Raw genomic sequence first — 14,476 nt, 5'->3', positions numbered from 1 at the left:
TTAAACTCGGAGCACAAACTCTATCCAACGGCCACTGTATCTGTCAACTAATTAAAATATTTACCCGGTGTTGTTCTCGGAATTTCCGTAACATATCGATTATATTTTTTTCGAAGGAGAACATTTAAATGTCAACAAGATTGGTGTACTCCTACATTAAAAAAAAAAAATTTAATGGAATCTTTTTTAGATTAGAAAAGTAGTGGTGCTAAGACAAGAGTATCAACGCTCATTTTGCTTAAAGTCGTATTTATCTCGAAATATTTAGATTTGAGGACCCGAAAACATGGTCCCGGATATCGGAAGAAAATGAAAGAAAAAAGATAATTTACCAGTGACGCCAACCCGAAACGACTTTAATTATTTACAAAACTAAAAAACAAAATTTTAATATAAGACTGCGACGATAATGAAACAACTTGAAACTCGGCATCCCGAATGTCGTACCTGTCAAAAAAAAATCCCAAATTAAGTCGGACGAGCTCATAAAAGCTTCGGTCATCCGGCAGGAGCCAGAAACAACAAATAAAATCGAGGAATCGATCCCCCACCACCGTCGCGAAACGGCAACCACTTCGCCCCCTCCCAATAAATGGTGTCGTGAATCGAATGGCTAATGGTACTGGGTACCGACCACGAACCGACTTGATGTGCAACTGTGTCCTGCGGCAAACAGTTTTTAGTGGTAACCCATAGTCAGTTGATAGCGGTTGATAACAGCAATATGACAGCCAAACCAGATTATCAGCGAACATACGGTGAGTTGATAAAAATTTATATACACAGATTATTTTGCAGCATGCTTTGTTCGCGATTGTTTTATCGTTTTTTAAATACTACGCGACGGTGCTACGTGGATTAAGGCGGGTTTTCACCGAAACATGTGCGTCGATTTAAAGCGTCTCGATAAATAACGAAAGACGCCCGGATAAGTTAAAACTTCACTAAAACTCTCCGCAGCCTGAACATCGATGCAGTTGGAGCGTTTTGACAGGAACTAAAATTGTTTATTGAAATTCTTTACTAGAAGAATATTGCTAAGTAAAGTAACTTCCAAGTTGCTTAAATACACAAAGAAATGTCAAATTATGTCCATTGCGCGAACCAATTAAAACTATACCGAATGTTCTTTCAGCGCTAATAAACATGAAATTTTGATAATTTGATGGGCAGTTTTTTCTGATTCTGATTGTTATTTCCAAAGTAAATGTTGAAATCGTTGAAAAGCAATAATAATGTTTCAATCAAATTTGGTCTATTTTCTTTGCTCCCAATAAACCAAAGTATAATGAAAGTAGATAACTGATCAACATTTTCTAGAATAAAGTAAAAACGAAAAATATATGTCCAAGGCGAATTGGCCATTTTATTGTCAAAAAGTCTTATTCTCCGGTTTTTTTCACTATTTTGAGTCTGCTAGCCATTAAGTGCGATTTTCTTCAGGGATGGCGTTGATGTTGGAGGTTGATTTGCCTGCACTTACTAAAAAAAATGACAAAAAAGGTGTGTGAGTGAAATTCCATTATTTATTGCAGTTGATAACATTTTTGATTCGTGCAAATCGATTTGGATGAAATATCTCAATAGACGTGAAGTATGTTATATTCTCCCGGAGTTTACGTATATTCATTTAGAAAACGACCTGTATACTACTTTTTCAAGCGAAGGTAAATTGAGATTTTTCAAGTTTTCAAACTGAATGTTGAACGAATGACATTTTCAGGGTTTTTATATATTCGCTTCCAGTTATTGATGATACATTCTATAGTTATAGTTACGTTCAGGGTTGTCCGTCAAGCTTTTGTTATATAATATACGAAGAACAGTAGTAAAAAATTTTAAAGAAAAATTGTATAAATATTCTGCTGTAGTCACGCACGGAAGTCAATTCAACAACGTATAACAGTACCAACTAAAAGTCAGGCAAAAGAATGTTCGCTTTCCCGTAAGCCTATAGAAAATAAGTTTGGTTTCCATTTCATATCATAACATAGGGTGATAGAGAGATGTGAAAAATTATTTGCACTGATAAAATGTGTTTTTATTCGAATTTTATTTGAGTTGGTTTAAATAACAATGAAATATTTTCAATCCTTTCCCTGAATCGAATGGAAAGCGTTTTTTACAATAAAGTTGAAAACATGAAAAATATTAATATACACGTTTTCATTATGATATCTAAATTCAATAAAATAACCCAAAGTTAAGTTAAAGTATGCAGACGCTTGACGTAAAACAATGTTTTGTGGTTAGGGCTACGCAGGAAGTCAACAGCTTCTGCATTGTGTGGGTTTTATAAATTAATAATAACAAAATTCCATCGCACTGAAAATACACGAAAAACTACTTGAAACGAGTCTAATGTCCTTTTAGCCCCATGATTATTGCGTAAGCAATTGGAGAATTGCGCAGCCCTTATCGCAAAATTAATATCGAACAGTAAAAGATAAATATTATTAATCTGGTATACTATTAATGATTTATATATCTATAAAATAAATTTCTATAACAACCGTATCAGTGTTTTATAATTCGCTCAGTTCCGGGAAATTGCGACTGCTTTTTCTGCACACGAGATCCTATTTTAGCAATATTTATGTGTACATTTTTTTCATTTTCATTAAGTATACTAACATAATTGTTTGGCTATACGATTGATCTTTCAATTTGTTATATGCATTTTGGTCTTGGTTAACATCTGGAATGAGAGCTATCCTGCTACGAACATAACAAACGTTTCTGACTTCCTGTAAGTTTTATTTAAGGACAGAGATGAGGAAACAATTTAACTTTGGATTTTTCATGATTCCTTTGCCACAAGATATCGAGTTAAAGATCGCGAACCGTATTTATTCGAAAGAAAAATATCGAAGCAAATGATATGTTTATTTTATGGAAACGCGTTCATACAGATGAAAGATAAGAACAAAGTCTGTGTAAAGGTCAAAAGGTTGAGAAACGATAATTATTAATAAGCAGAAATTCGTTAATGCTTCGGTATATTTCAATATTTGTTCGACGACTTGAGTAAATAACTTATTTTTATAAATATGTCGTGACGACGGCCTTTTTCCACAAAATATGTAATACCATTAGCTAGCTAGCGCAATTTTTAATATAAATGTTCCGATTGGCGATTGAGTTAACATAACAGCTTTTAAAACAATATTTCGATTAAGTTAATCAAATTTTTCAACTGTTGGTTGCATTAAATGCACATTACGATATGGATTTTTTCAATCTAGTCTAGCAAAAAACGCATAAGAAACGAAAAAAAATGGGAGGAAGATTGGTGCAATCCAATTTTCCGATTTTCCAAAAACTTCCTTGCATTTTGAAAATGAAAGACGTATTCGAGGAACGCATCCACCAATTTGTCGAGATTTACAACTTTATTTTTTATTTCAACTGCGGTCTACAATTTCTGGAGCAATGTACCAAATGACTGTAATATTAAACATTTGGTCGTAACATAAAAGGAGAATAAATTTTTAGATGTCATTATGACCGTGAACTATATAGACAAAAAAAAGAATGGAATGTTATATAACAAGTTTGATAAAAAATAAAACAATTTATCAACGTGTAGCATACTATTTTTTTTCCACCATTAGTTTTTGGGTATATTTTTGCACAACAACACGAATATATTTACTGAGTGACGAGGGATGACAGAATTGACAAATGAAGCTGACGACTTAAAATGACACTTTACACTTACACTTACGATAAGCACAGCTACTGTAGGTTCAATTTGATTGATTTTCATGAAAAAATATAATATTTTATTATTCCTATTCATATATGAAATTCAAGAAAGCATTGGGTTATCCATTGCACATTTCTTGGGCTCAGGTTATGATAATTCGTAGACATTATTACCTTTAAACTTAAAGTTTACCTATCAATAGCGTTAGCTTGGCAGTATAAAATTCTAATGTTTAACTGGGTAATATTACATGTTAAAAGGTTACAAGTATGTCCTTTTTTGACAAAAATAATTTTGCAAATTAAGGTTAATAAAACTGAGGGAACAAAATCTGTTAATTAGCACTTTTCTTTACTTCGGATGTAATTTTTGATAATTTGGTAAATGTATTTTTCAAGGAGTGTAGGTTGTAACAAGTTGTTTAACAGTCCTCCGTCTAGGTGGAATGGTTTTGGTTTGTGTCAACTTTGACTATAAACCCGACAATGTTAACAAAACGTGAATGTATCTAGGTCACTAATATTTAAAAATCGGTGATATAAAGTTCTATTTAGTTTGTATAGTGTATTTGCTCTGGGTGTAAAACCGGGTGTTCCAACAATAAAATAATATGGCATGTGAAATCAGTCCTAGTCCCTTTGTATCACTCAACGAAAGTAAAAAATTAATAGGAATGTAGAAATTACATATTATTTTACATAAACAAATGCAGGCGAGTATGGTCCTTCGCAACCTAATTTTGATTTAAAAAAAGGTGCATTATCGTAAATACATAGCAAAAATAGCCGTTATGCAATATTTTCAAAAACATATTTGTAATATATAGAATACAGGTCCGCCTTTAATAATTCTTGATCTCGTTTTAAGAAAATGATTAGTATGATTTTTATCGCATATTTTCTATATACTGCTACACCAAATCCTCTGAACTTTTAAGCACATATTTACCGATTAGAACAAACGGTATATAAATAATTTCGGAAAAATACACTGAAATGACTAGGAGCTTCATCGTGACAAATTTGTCAGTGCCGTACCATTTTTTTCGTAAAAAATATGCGATACAAATGGCAGACTGACGAAACCAGCAGAAATTAAAAAATATATATTAAAAGGTTTTTTTTTAAACAACACAACTCGGTATCTGAAAAGTTCAGACTTTTAGTCTCCTTTCAGTATTGACACACCAATAATGAACATCCTTTGTACCACATGTGCAACCATTTGGAATACGAAACGAATTTTCTTTTTAGCCACTTATCGTAACTAACATCGTAAATAATAAATATAAGTATACTCCCATAAAATTGCTTTGGGTCAAAAAATTTGAATCAGTAGAGAATTTTTTTGACAACAAACTGTATACTGCACTGAGTCAGTAAAAAAAATTGCGCTTAATAATACGGCCTGGCGTTTTCGCGTCAGGCATGTTATTTTTCCTCTATACCCATCGAGCGATAAGAAGGTAAGCGGTATGAGCTTGACACTTAATAATAACAACGCACTTAATTAGTTCGGCGAACGCGCCATTGGCTCTCCATAACTCTAATATAATACATTACAGAAAATGTATATTAAAGTAAGTATATTAACTATTCTTATCGAGTTGGACGATTCCGTGCAAACCTTTGATGTTCATATTTTTAAAAATAAGCACACAAGGTCTCATTTATTTTTAATTTTCTTCATTATTGAACAATTCACGATATCCACATTACGATTATTATTAATTATTTTTTGCCTATTTTGCATTCCTATTCTGCTTTTTACCGCGACTTATCCGTTTTCAGTAAAACAATGTATTTAAAATGCATTTAAAATTTAGTTACAAAACGACATATTTACACAATGCAATTTTAGCTAAAAAAAAGTCACTCCAACAATATAGGTTTGCCATCGTTATTTTCATTTTTAACTAATTTTAATTGTGACAAGAAGAACCAAATTATTGTCGAGAACTCAACACCCTGTACAATAGCATGAATTTAGTTGTCGATGGATTACAGATTGCAGTTGGGAGTTGGAAGCCCTTAGTCTATTTGTTACTGTGATCCAGAGGGCCTATTATTACTACCTTAATATTATGTAGAGTTTAATCTGAACGGACAGAAATGTCAATCATCGACCAAATTCTGGATAATATCCAATTTAAATATAGCAGAGGTAATCATAATAGGATGACCTAACAAATACAAAAAAAGTATGCAAATTTATAAAATTATATATAATTAAATTATAAAATTACATACATTCAGGATGCAGGATTCCTGTCGGATGCAGGATTCCTGTCGGAGGTCAACAAACGAACAGATGATATCCCGGAATATATTGTCATCACATTTTTCCATCCGTGAATATATATGTATATATATATATATATATATATATATATATATATATATATATATATATATATATATATATATATATATATATATATATATATATATATATATATATATATATATATATATATATATATATATAACTCCAAAACGAAAAGAAATATTTAATTTATGTAAAAAGTAGTCAAAGTGTGGGGTCAAGTAGATATTTCCTAAAGTTTAAAAAATTCGACGCCTGCAAAGAGCTGGGCGTCGCGACGCGTCGAAAAATTATTCGATTGCAGAGACTCTGGAAATACGCGCATACAAAAGTATATATTATTTAAAAACCTTTTTGTTATTTACTCAAACTTATTTACTTTACCCGTTTCTAAGTTATACCGATTTAAAGTAAACATTTCTTGATTAATAAAAAATGTGATTAACGCTTATTTTTACAAGTATGCTATGAATGTTAGTTACTATGGCAACCATTGTTATCGCAGTTGTTTTAAGTGCAATTACAAACGTAAGTTGTTATTGCTGTATCAAAAAATTGTCACATTTTCTCACAAGAAATATCCAAATTTGTTCGGTTTAAAAAAAACTAAGAATTATTATGTGAAAATGGTGCAATTTAGCAATGAGGAAAAAGTAGACATGTTACTGGTGTTTGGAGAATGCAGATGCAATTGTAGAGAAGCAAAAAGAGTTTACGCACGGCGTTATCCGCATAGAAGAGTCCCCGATGCAAAAACCTTTTCAAGTTTATGTAAAAACTTAAGAGAATATTGCAGCTTCATAAAACCTAAAAGAGATAGGAACAGGACGGCTACAAATGATGAAAATACTGCTGCTGTAATTCAGCAGGTTGATAATAACCCCAAGATATCCCTATCAGAGATAAAAGAAAATACCGGTGTTACCATAAGTTCTTCGTGGAGAATTCTACATAGAAACTCTTTTCACCCGGACATTACACCACCAGATTATTTTCTTTGGGGCTACCTAAAAAACGTTATCTATGAAGAACCTATCGAAGATATGGCTGATCTCATTAACAAAATTAGTGCAGCGTGTGCCGCTATCACAAGAAGGACTCTCCTACAAGTGACCCAAGCTCATCTGTTAAAAGATTTTGATAGTTGTGTTCGAGCAGATGGACATAATTTTGAACAAAATTTTTGAAATGTCTTATTATGTAGTTAATTGCAATAATAATTTTGGTTATTAACTTGTAGGTATTTTATTGTTTTTTCATTTATTTATCATGTTATCAGAACTAAATCGATAAAAAATAATAAATAAAATCATACTAAAATAGTTGAAATCTACTGTTTGTAATTGCACTTAAAACAACTGCGATAACAATGGTTGCCATAGTAACTAACATTCATGGCATACTTGTAAAAATAAGCGTTAATCACATTTTTTATTAATCAAGAAATGTGTACTTTAAATCGGTATAACTTAGAAACGGGTAAAGTAAATAAGTTTGAGTAAATAACAAAAAAGTTTTTAAATAATATGTACTTTTGTATGCGCGTATTTCCAGAGTTTCTGCAATCGATTTAATGAAATAACCACTGATTTTTCTGAAATTAATAATGTTATTTCTAACCATGAAAAGTGTTCAGCTGCTGATTTGGATGCTGTTTTTGTTAGCTGTGCAATTAATTTAAAACGAGTCTCCGTTTCTGTTTTGTTAATTTAAAACATTGAGGATTAGATTATGGAGTTTTCCCGGAGGAATTAAAGTTATGCCTAATTACTATTGGTAAAAAGTAAATAATTGCCCGGTGTTACTTCATTTTGCTATTATTTGGGGTTGCTGTTTAAAATTATAATAATAACTCGCAATTGTGAAAATTAAATAACGACAATGTCATATGTATATCAGTCTGTATAATAAGTAAGTAATAATAAATTAATAAATAAAAAATAACACTCAGTTTATAGTAAAACGGAATGACAGAAAGGCCGCACAGGTCTTTCGAAGGTCCTGTTTCACGACGGCCCAATAAAACGAAATTGTTCTCGTGTTGACTAAGTCAACGGAAACTACACGGCTACGCAAACTGCCGTAAATAACCATAAACGCACGGGTCGAGTTAAAAACCACCGTGAAACAAAGCTAGCCATAGTTTTAGATGTTGTTAAAATATGCGTAGAAATATAGAATATGGGTTCAGCGAGTTTTCCCGTTGTCGATATACCTGACCGCATATCTACCTATAACGTATATTTAGTTGCCGTTTTAGAATAAAATAGATTTTTGTCCAAATTTATTGAAGGAACACCTCCAGTTCTTATTGAATAATATACCTATTTAGCAACATTTAGAAAATACATACATGGTGGCACAATAGTGGAAAAGTGTTACTCTTACTGAATTCTGAATTCTGAAAAAGTTTTGTGGCGAGTGTGTCAAAAAATCAAAAGAAATAAATGGTAAAAATAAGTAAATTTCCGCAGACTTTATAAATTGACCTGGATATAGTAAAATGTACAATAGGTTTAGGAAAACCTATTGTACATGTAAAAAAAATATCTTCGCACCAGGAATTTTCTAATGTCTTGACAATTTGACAAATTTTAAATTGCCTAATTATTTAAATGGAACGCCTTATATTATCGTGTTCAGTTATTACATACCCCTCTATGACTTGTATCGATAGGACTAGAAAGAAGTGATAGCGAAGTAACAACTGAACCCGATAAACTTTTTCTACTCTCTAGTCTAAAATATCCAATTATGCACTGATGAAGCGTGTGCAAAGTGTCACTTTAAGACGTCAGCTTCATTAGTCACTGTCACGAGCAACTTCGGGCATTTCCTGTACATGACTCACCGATTTGGGAGCAATCGGATGTCGTCAGTAGATTTTAGGCACGATATTTTAACTTTTGTCAGGTCTGCTAACTAACATTCGTAGACAAAGTATACAAACACATTAATAAACGTTTTCAATCAGTCACTTATTAAACATTTGCTCCGCTGCCAAATCAGACTCGTGATTAAAGGGACGTTAATAAAATTTGTCGCATAATATCAATAATATAAAGTCAAGGTCTAAAAAGTTATTATTATTATTATTATTATTATTACTATGTTGTTTATTGGTACGTTTTCAGTATTTGAAATTTTCATTTCACCTGGTAACTATGCACAGCGGATTAATTGTCTTTTCATTGGACATTATATCTGTTAGACAATAAAGCTTATTTTCATTGTTATTATTAAAAAAACATCAACTGAAACGCACACTGACATTAATGGAATAATAATGACGAATGGATTTTTACGAAATCTAAAAAACGTAAAGAGAGTAATTAGAATATAACAAATTCATAAATAGGCTCACTACAGACTAACTAATTAATAGTTTATATTATTAAAAATTAATGTCGGCTAAAACGGCTGGTAGGACTTTTTTTGTTTCGGTTTTTTTTTATTAAATGGCGACGTCGCATTTCTGATAATTGATAAATTGATAATTGCACATTCAAACTTTACGAGTTGTAACTTTTTTGAGTCGAACTGTGTACTGTGTTATTTTGCGAAAGCTTGAGCATTTGTGAATAGAACGAGAAATCGAAAGTAGAAAACTTTCTGACGTACCACCTGACACAGACATCTAGTATCAATGTTCATTTATTGAGAGTCGCTATCGTTGACATTTGTCAAATTCAACATTCCAGTTGATAATTAAAGAATTACGAATATACTCAAAGAAAGCTTTTTTTTTTTGGACAACCCTATATTTTCAAGCAGGGCTTGTTATTTGGAAGATGTTATGGATGGATGTACCTGTTGATATGAAATGTGTGAAGCGTCTGTGTGTTGAAAAAAAAACGAGCTCTTCTGACTCAGCTGGTCATTAATTTGAATTGCAGTAAAGTATGCTGCGTCAGCACACGCTCATACAGTTTGCAAGCATTTGTGAAAATGTTTCAAGGAGATTGTTTTAAGAATAAATCACTTCTCTACAATAAGTAAATATCTTAAATTGCCAATTTATGGAATAAATATAATATTTGCATTTTATTTGCATTTGAACGTGGACAGAAATAGGTTGGCAATACAGAAACCCAACGTTAAATTCTAATAAGCCAAAAGAAACAATGGCACACGCCTTTCGGTAGAGAACAATACGTTTGTAACGATCTATCCTACTGCCATTGGCGGCACCCGCAAAAGCAAAATTAAAGATTTTAATCTTAAAATTCATTTGGTCATTAGTGGTACAAATGCCTAGATATCATTGAGGACGTCGCAATAAGAGCAGAAATTGAGGTTTTGGTTTTCAGTACTGATCTCCATCGCCAGGGGGTGCAATTGCTATGATGATTATATAACAGTATTTATTTTTCCCACAGTAATTGTAATAAAAATTTCTTCTACAGAATAACAATAACAAAACAATACTTTAAAATATTCATCAATTTTTCATTCATTGACAATATTTTAGAGTAGGGAGCAGAAAATATTTGTATTTACTACGGTTTGCAAAATTTTGATAATTGAAACCAAAAGCATACAAGTTAACTCCTATTTATACGCTCTGCCTGAATCAAATCATAAAGAAACACATATTTATTTTTTCATTGGGAAATTCCTCAGAAAAAGGCTTTTTTCAAATTACTTAACAAATATTTATACAAATTTCAGATCAGAAGATCATAACAGCGGCTTTTTCCTACTCTCGGCCTCTGACACATCTCAGTAATTTGAAACATACGCAGTTCATTTTGAACGATTTGGTTTATCATTCTCTTGTTTTCTTACTCAGAAGGAACAAAAGAAATTTCTCCTACACCACTGGAAAGCTTTATGACTTTTTCGTTCTAAAATAATTTTATTATCGTCGATTCATTTTCGCTTATTTAAATCAAGGTTAAATATGCGCAGGACGTGCAACGATAATAGCAAACGATCACAAGAGAAGACGTTTCCCGTATTTGTCATGTTTTCAACGTGACCCGATGATGAAAATCTCGGTTTTCTAATAATCGGTTCATTGTCTGCTATTTTCTTCTAACTTATCGCCTTGAATTGTTAAGTGCACAATCTTCAATCTGTCCCAAATTCATGGCATTTTTTGTTTTCATGTAAGCCAATTGATTTCTTAAATTGCTACCAAAATAATTGAATAGTAGTCACCTTACGTCGGTGGAAAAACATTTTTAACTGAGCTGACCAAAAGTAGAACATGAATTATTTCTTGATAAACTAATAAATTGAAATGTGAATTATTTGATATCTTAAAAAAATTAAGAATTGATAAGAAAAAATTTCTTAATAAAATATTTTCTTATACAGGGTGTGCCAAATGGGAATTTATCTATAAAAAAACACGATTGGAGGTTATACTGAAGTCGGCGGAATTTAGCCAAAATATTTTTAAAAGTTACTTCCGGCTATATAGAGCATGGGTGCCAACTTGCTTATTTTTAACGGAAAACCTTATATGTTATTACATTTTTAAATTCCTTGGAAAATTTTATATTTATATCGTATATAGCTAAATTTCTCCATTTTTGAAATATTTACGGAATACAATTTCAAATAAGTAACTTACTTTGGTTAAAATGACCTGTTCAAAGAAAGTGAATTGAAAAAACCGTATATCATTTTTTTCCAAACGATACCGACTTATTTTTAAACTTTTATCATATTTACATTTTTTTTTTTTGATAACGATGAATATTTTGACTATTTATAGTTTTCTAAATCTTCCCACTCAAACATTTTCAATTAAAAATAAGCGTTAGTTTCAATTAAATATTTAGAAGTTGATATATCATTAGCTAAGTAGATATCAGAAATATACAGATGATCTCCAGATACAGTGCTAATGATCTCCGGATCCAATTGAATATCGTTAATAATGCAAGTCAAGAACTGGGCCATAAAATTAACATAGCGAAGGCCAAGTTTAGTGTCATTAGTCGAAATAATAATCGAAAAAACCGAAGATATATAAATGCAGAAGAAATCAAAGATGTAGCACAATTTAGGTATCTGGGATGCATGATCAACAAAATAAACTGTAGAATTGAACAGACCAGGACGAATCTCTTAAAACTTCGTTGGTTCTTGACAGATAGAAATTTGGACCTAGGTTTTAGATACAGGATGGTCCGCTCTATTATATTGAGGCATGGACATTGAGGTGACAACAATAAATAAAATGTGAACCCTACAATGAATGCTGCGATTATCCTGAGCTGACTATGTGCGAAACCACGAAATCCTCAGAAGAGTTTCGAGAGTATCGAGGAAAGAAAAGTTGCCTATTTCTAACACATAATATGCGGAGACCGTTAACACTTCCAACGTTTTATCCTCCAAGGAAAAATAGAAGGAAAAGAGGAATTGGTAGAAGAAAGTTGTCCTGATGTCACTGGATGAGAATAACTTACATAGAAAATATAGCTAAGCAGATAGCGCTGACCAATTGTTTTTGATCAGTGGGAAGTGTGTCTCTACGTGATTGCATTTTGCTGGTTTTTATACATTTCTTTCACCAATATAAGGCAATAACGCTGCATATGGAAACTTATACATTTGAAACATACCCATATTAAAAATTCTTGTCTTTTTTATACAATTTATACTTGAGATGAATTTAAAAAAAAGAATAAGAAAACTCGAATTGGAAATCTATGCTATACTCAGTTTACAGCCACAGCCATGATGATTCGTTGTAGTCTAGTTGTGGCTGCATACTCAGTAACGAAGTCAATATAACAAAAAAATATAAAATAAAATATATTGAAATGTTTGATACAGGAGTAGTTGTGAAATATTGAAAGGTTTAAAACATTTGGAAGATACAAAAAAATAAATCAACAGGTATGGCTAGAAATGTTTTGAAATATATTATCATGTCCAAACATAATCTAAAAAATATACTTTAAGTGTAAATAATAGAAGATAATAGAAAATTTTAAAAAATCTAAAAGAAAAACGATCAACAGTTAACGAATTAAGTTCACTACTAGCCATGAAACTCATTCATGAAATTATTGCTTGTGCACAACTTTCACGTAATATTTATAAAAAGTAGGTTCGAAAATAACTGAACAAAATTGTAGCACTTGATATATCTTCACTCTCTCCCTTCCCTAGACTAGCGAATTCATAGAGCTTTATCAAAAGATAAAAGTGTATACACTTCGTCATATACAATAAATACGATAAAACTGCGATAAGTTATCACCTACGTTGTTTTGGTGCATTTCTACGCCTTTTAACAACTTTAGTTGTTCCACAATAAGGCTCCATGTAAGACAATGTTTTAAGCTCGTTCATTATCCCGGAAGTTGCTCTACTTGCAAGTAGTTAAAATGATAGTGATGTGATGTGCGAAAACGGTGATTTCAAGACTCCACAATCGGAGATTTTCTGTCGGAAATAACAAAAGCACTGAGTAAGAGATTTTTACTTTTTTTTTGTTTGTCAGATTTTTTATGAATCTAATGTTCAATGGAATTAAAAATGGAAGGGTTTAATGGAATGCGTATATGTGTCCATAGCAAAAATTATATTTATACTGGAAATTCCGTAGATATGTTGAATTTTAAATCTTTTTTACTTTATTACTTAACAATAGTTTAAGTAAATACTACGCATTATATTCAATTCAATTCAAGTAAAAATACTTGCATACTATTAAAAATATTTTTCTTATAAAAGATTCTTAAATTCATTTCTAAGAAAACGGTACACAAATGTAGCAAACGAACAAGTTCATTTTAATGAATTATGTTTCCCAACATATTGCAATCATTACTTCTATATTAAAAATATCTTTATTTGCAAAAAAAAGCTTAAAAATACTTTCTCAAGATGGACTTAAAAAAAATGAAACACTAAGTAATATAACCTATATCTACTAAATACACCTACTGAACATTTTGTTGTAGTAGTAGTAGTAGTCTAGTATTGTGGCCATGTACTCGCACCAAATTATACAGAAACATACATTTTTTGTTCCTAATTTGAGCTCCCGTAGAATACGTCAAAAAAGTTAATGTTGTAAGCTTAAATGTTACACAAAACATGTAAAAAATTACATGTTTGTACCCATCGTTGTTATTGATCTTTTTTTCATAATACCGAAACCCAAGGGAAGTTTCGATTTATGATTTTATTCTCAAATGCAATTAACAGTAAATTTTTTTGAGCCAGGGAACGACTTGCATTTAAAATTGACAACTTTGAATATTTTTTCGTGCCGACCGCCTTATCGACGTACATTTTTCAACACATCGTTTTATAAACTTTTCATGACACCAATTTCGATTTTATCTTTCCAAGTACCTGCTAAAGAACGATGATTTATTGTAGTAGGGCAGCGGATCATCTCTATAATATACAAATCAATAAAATAAGAAAAAAAGGCGGAAAATATGAACCCTCTTTAGATAAGGAATC

General features: G+C 31.4%; 1 protein-coding gene across 2 annotated transcripts in view; it reads left to right on the top strand.

The window, feature by feature from the left end:
• LOC132696118 (transcription factor GATA-4-like) overlaps positions 1-14,476 on the top strand; it is a 68,658-nt gene that overhangs the window by 12,457 nt on the left and 41,725 nt on the right. Inside the window, exon 2 of one of the 2 annotated variants that reach the window (XM_060660742.1) lies at positions 510-758. In XM_060660742.1, coding sequence (XP_060516725.1) covers positions 725-758 — 34 coding nt within the window. In that variant the 5' untranslated portion in view covers positions 510-724. Of the gene's footprint in view, positions 1-509; positions 759-14,476 lie in introns of those variants that run through there. The other variant, XM_060660743.1, reaches the window with a different exon arrangement.

The sequence above is a fragment of the Cylas formicarius genome, unplaced genomic scaffold, assembly GCF_029955315.1.
Source record: "Cylas formicarius isolate icCylForm1 unplaced genomic scaffold, icCylForm1.1 PGA_scaffold_1__22_contigs__length_36826433, whole genome shotgun sequence".
NCBI classification, from domain to species: domain Eukaryota; kingdom Metazoa; phylum Arthropoda; class Insecta; order Coleoptera; family Brentidae; genus Cylas; species Cylas formicarius.
The sequence above is the reverse complement of the archived record's forward strand: the minus strand, read 5'-3'. Positions and strand labels throughout refer to the sequence as shown.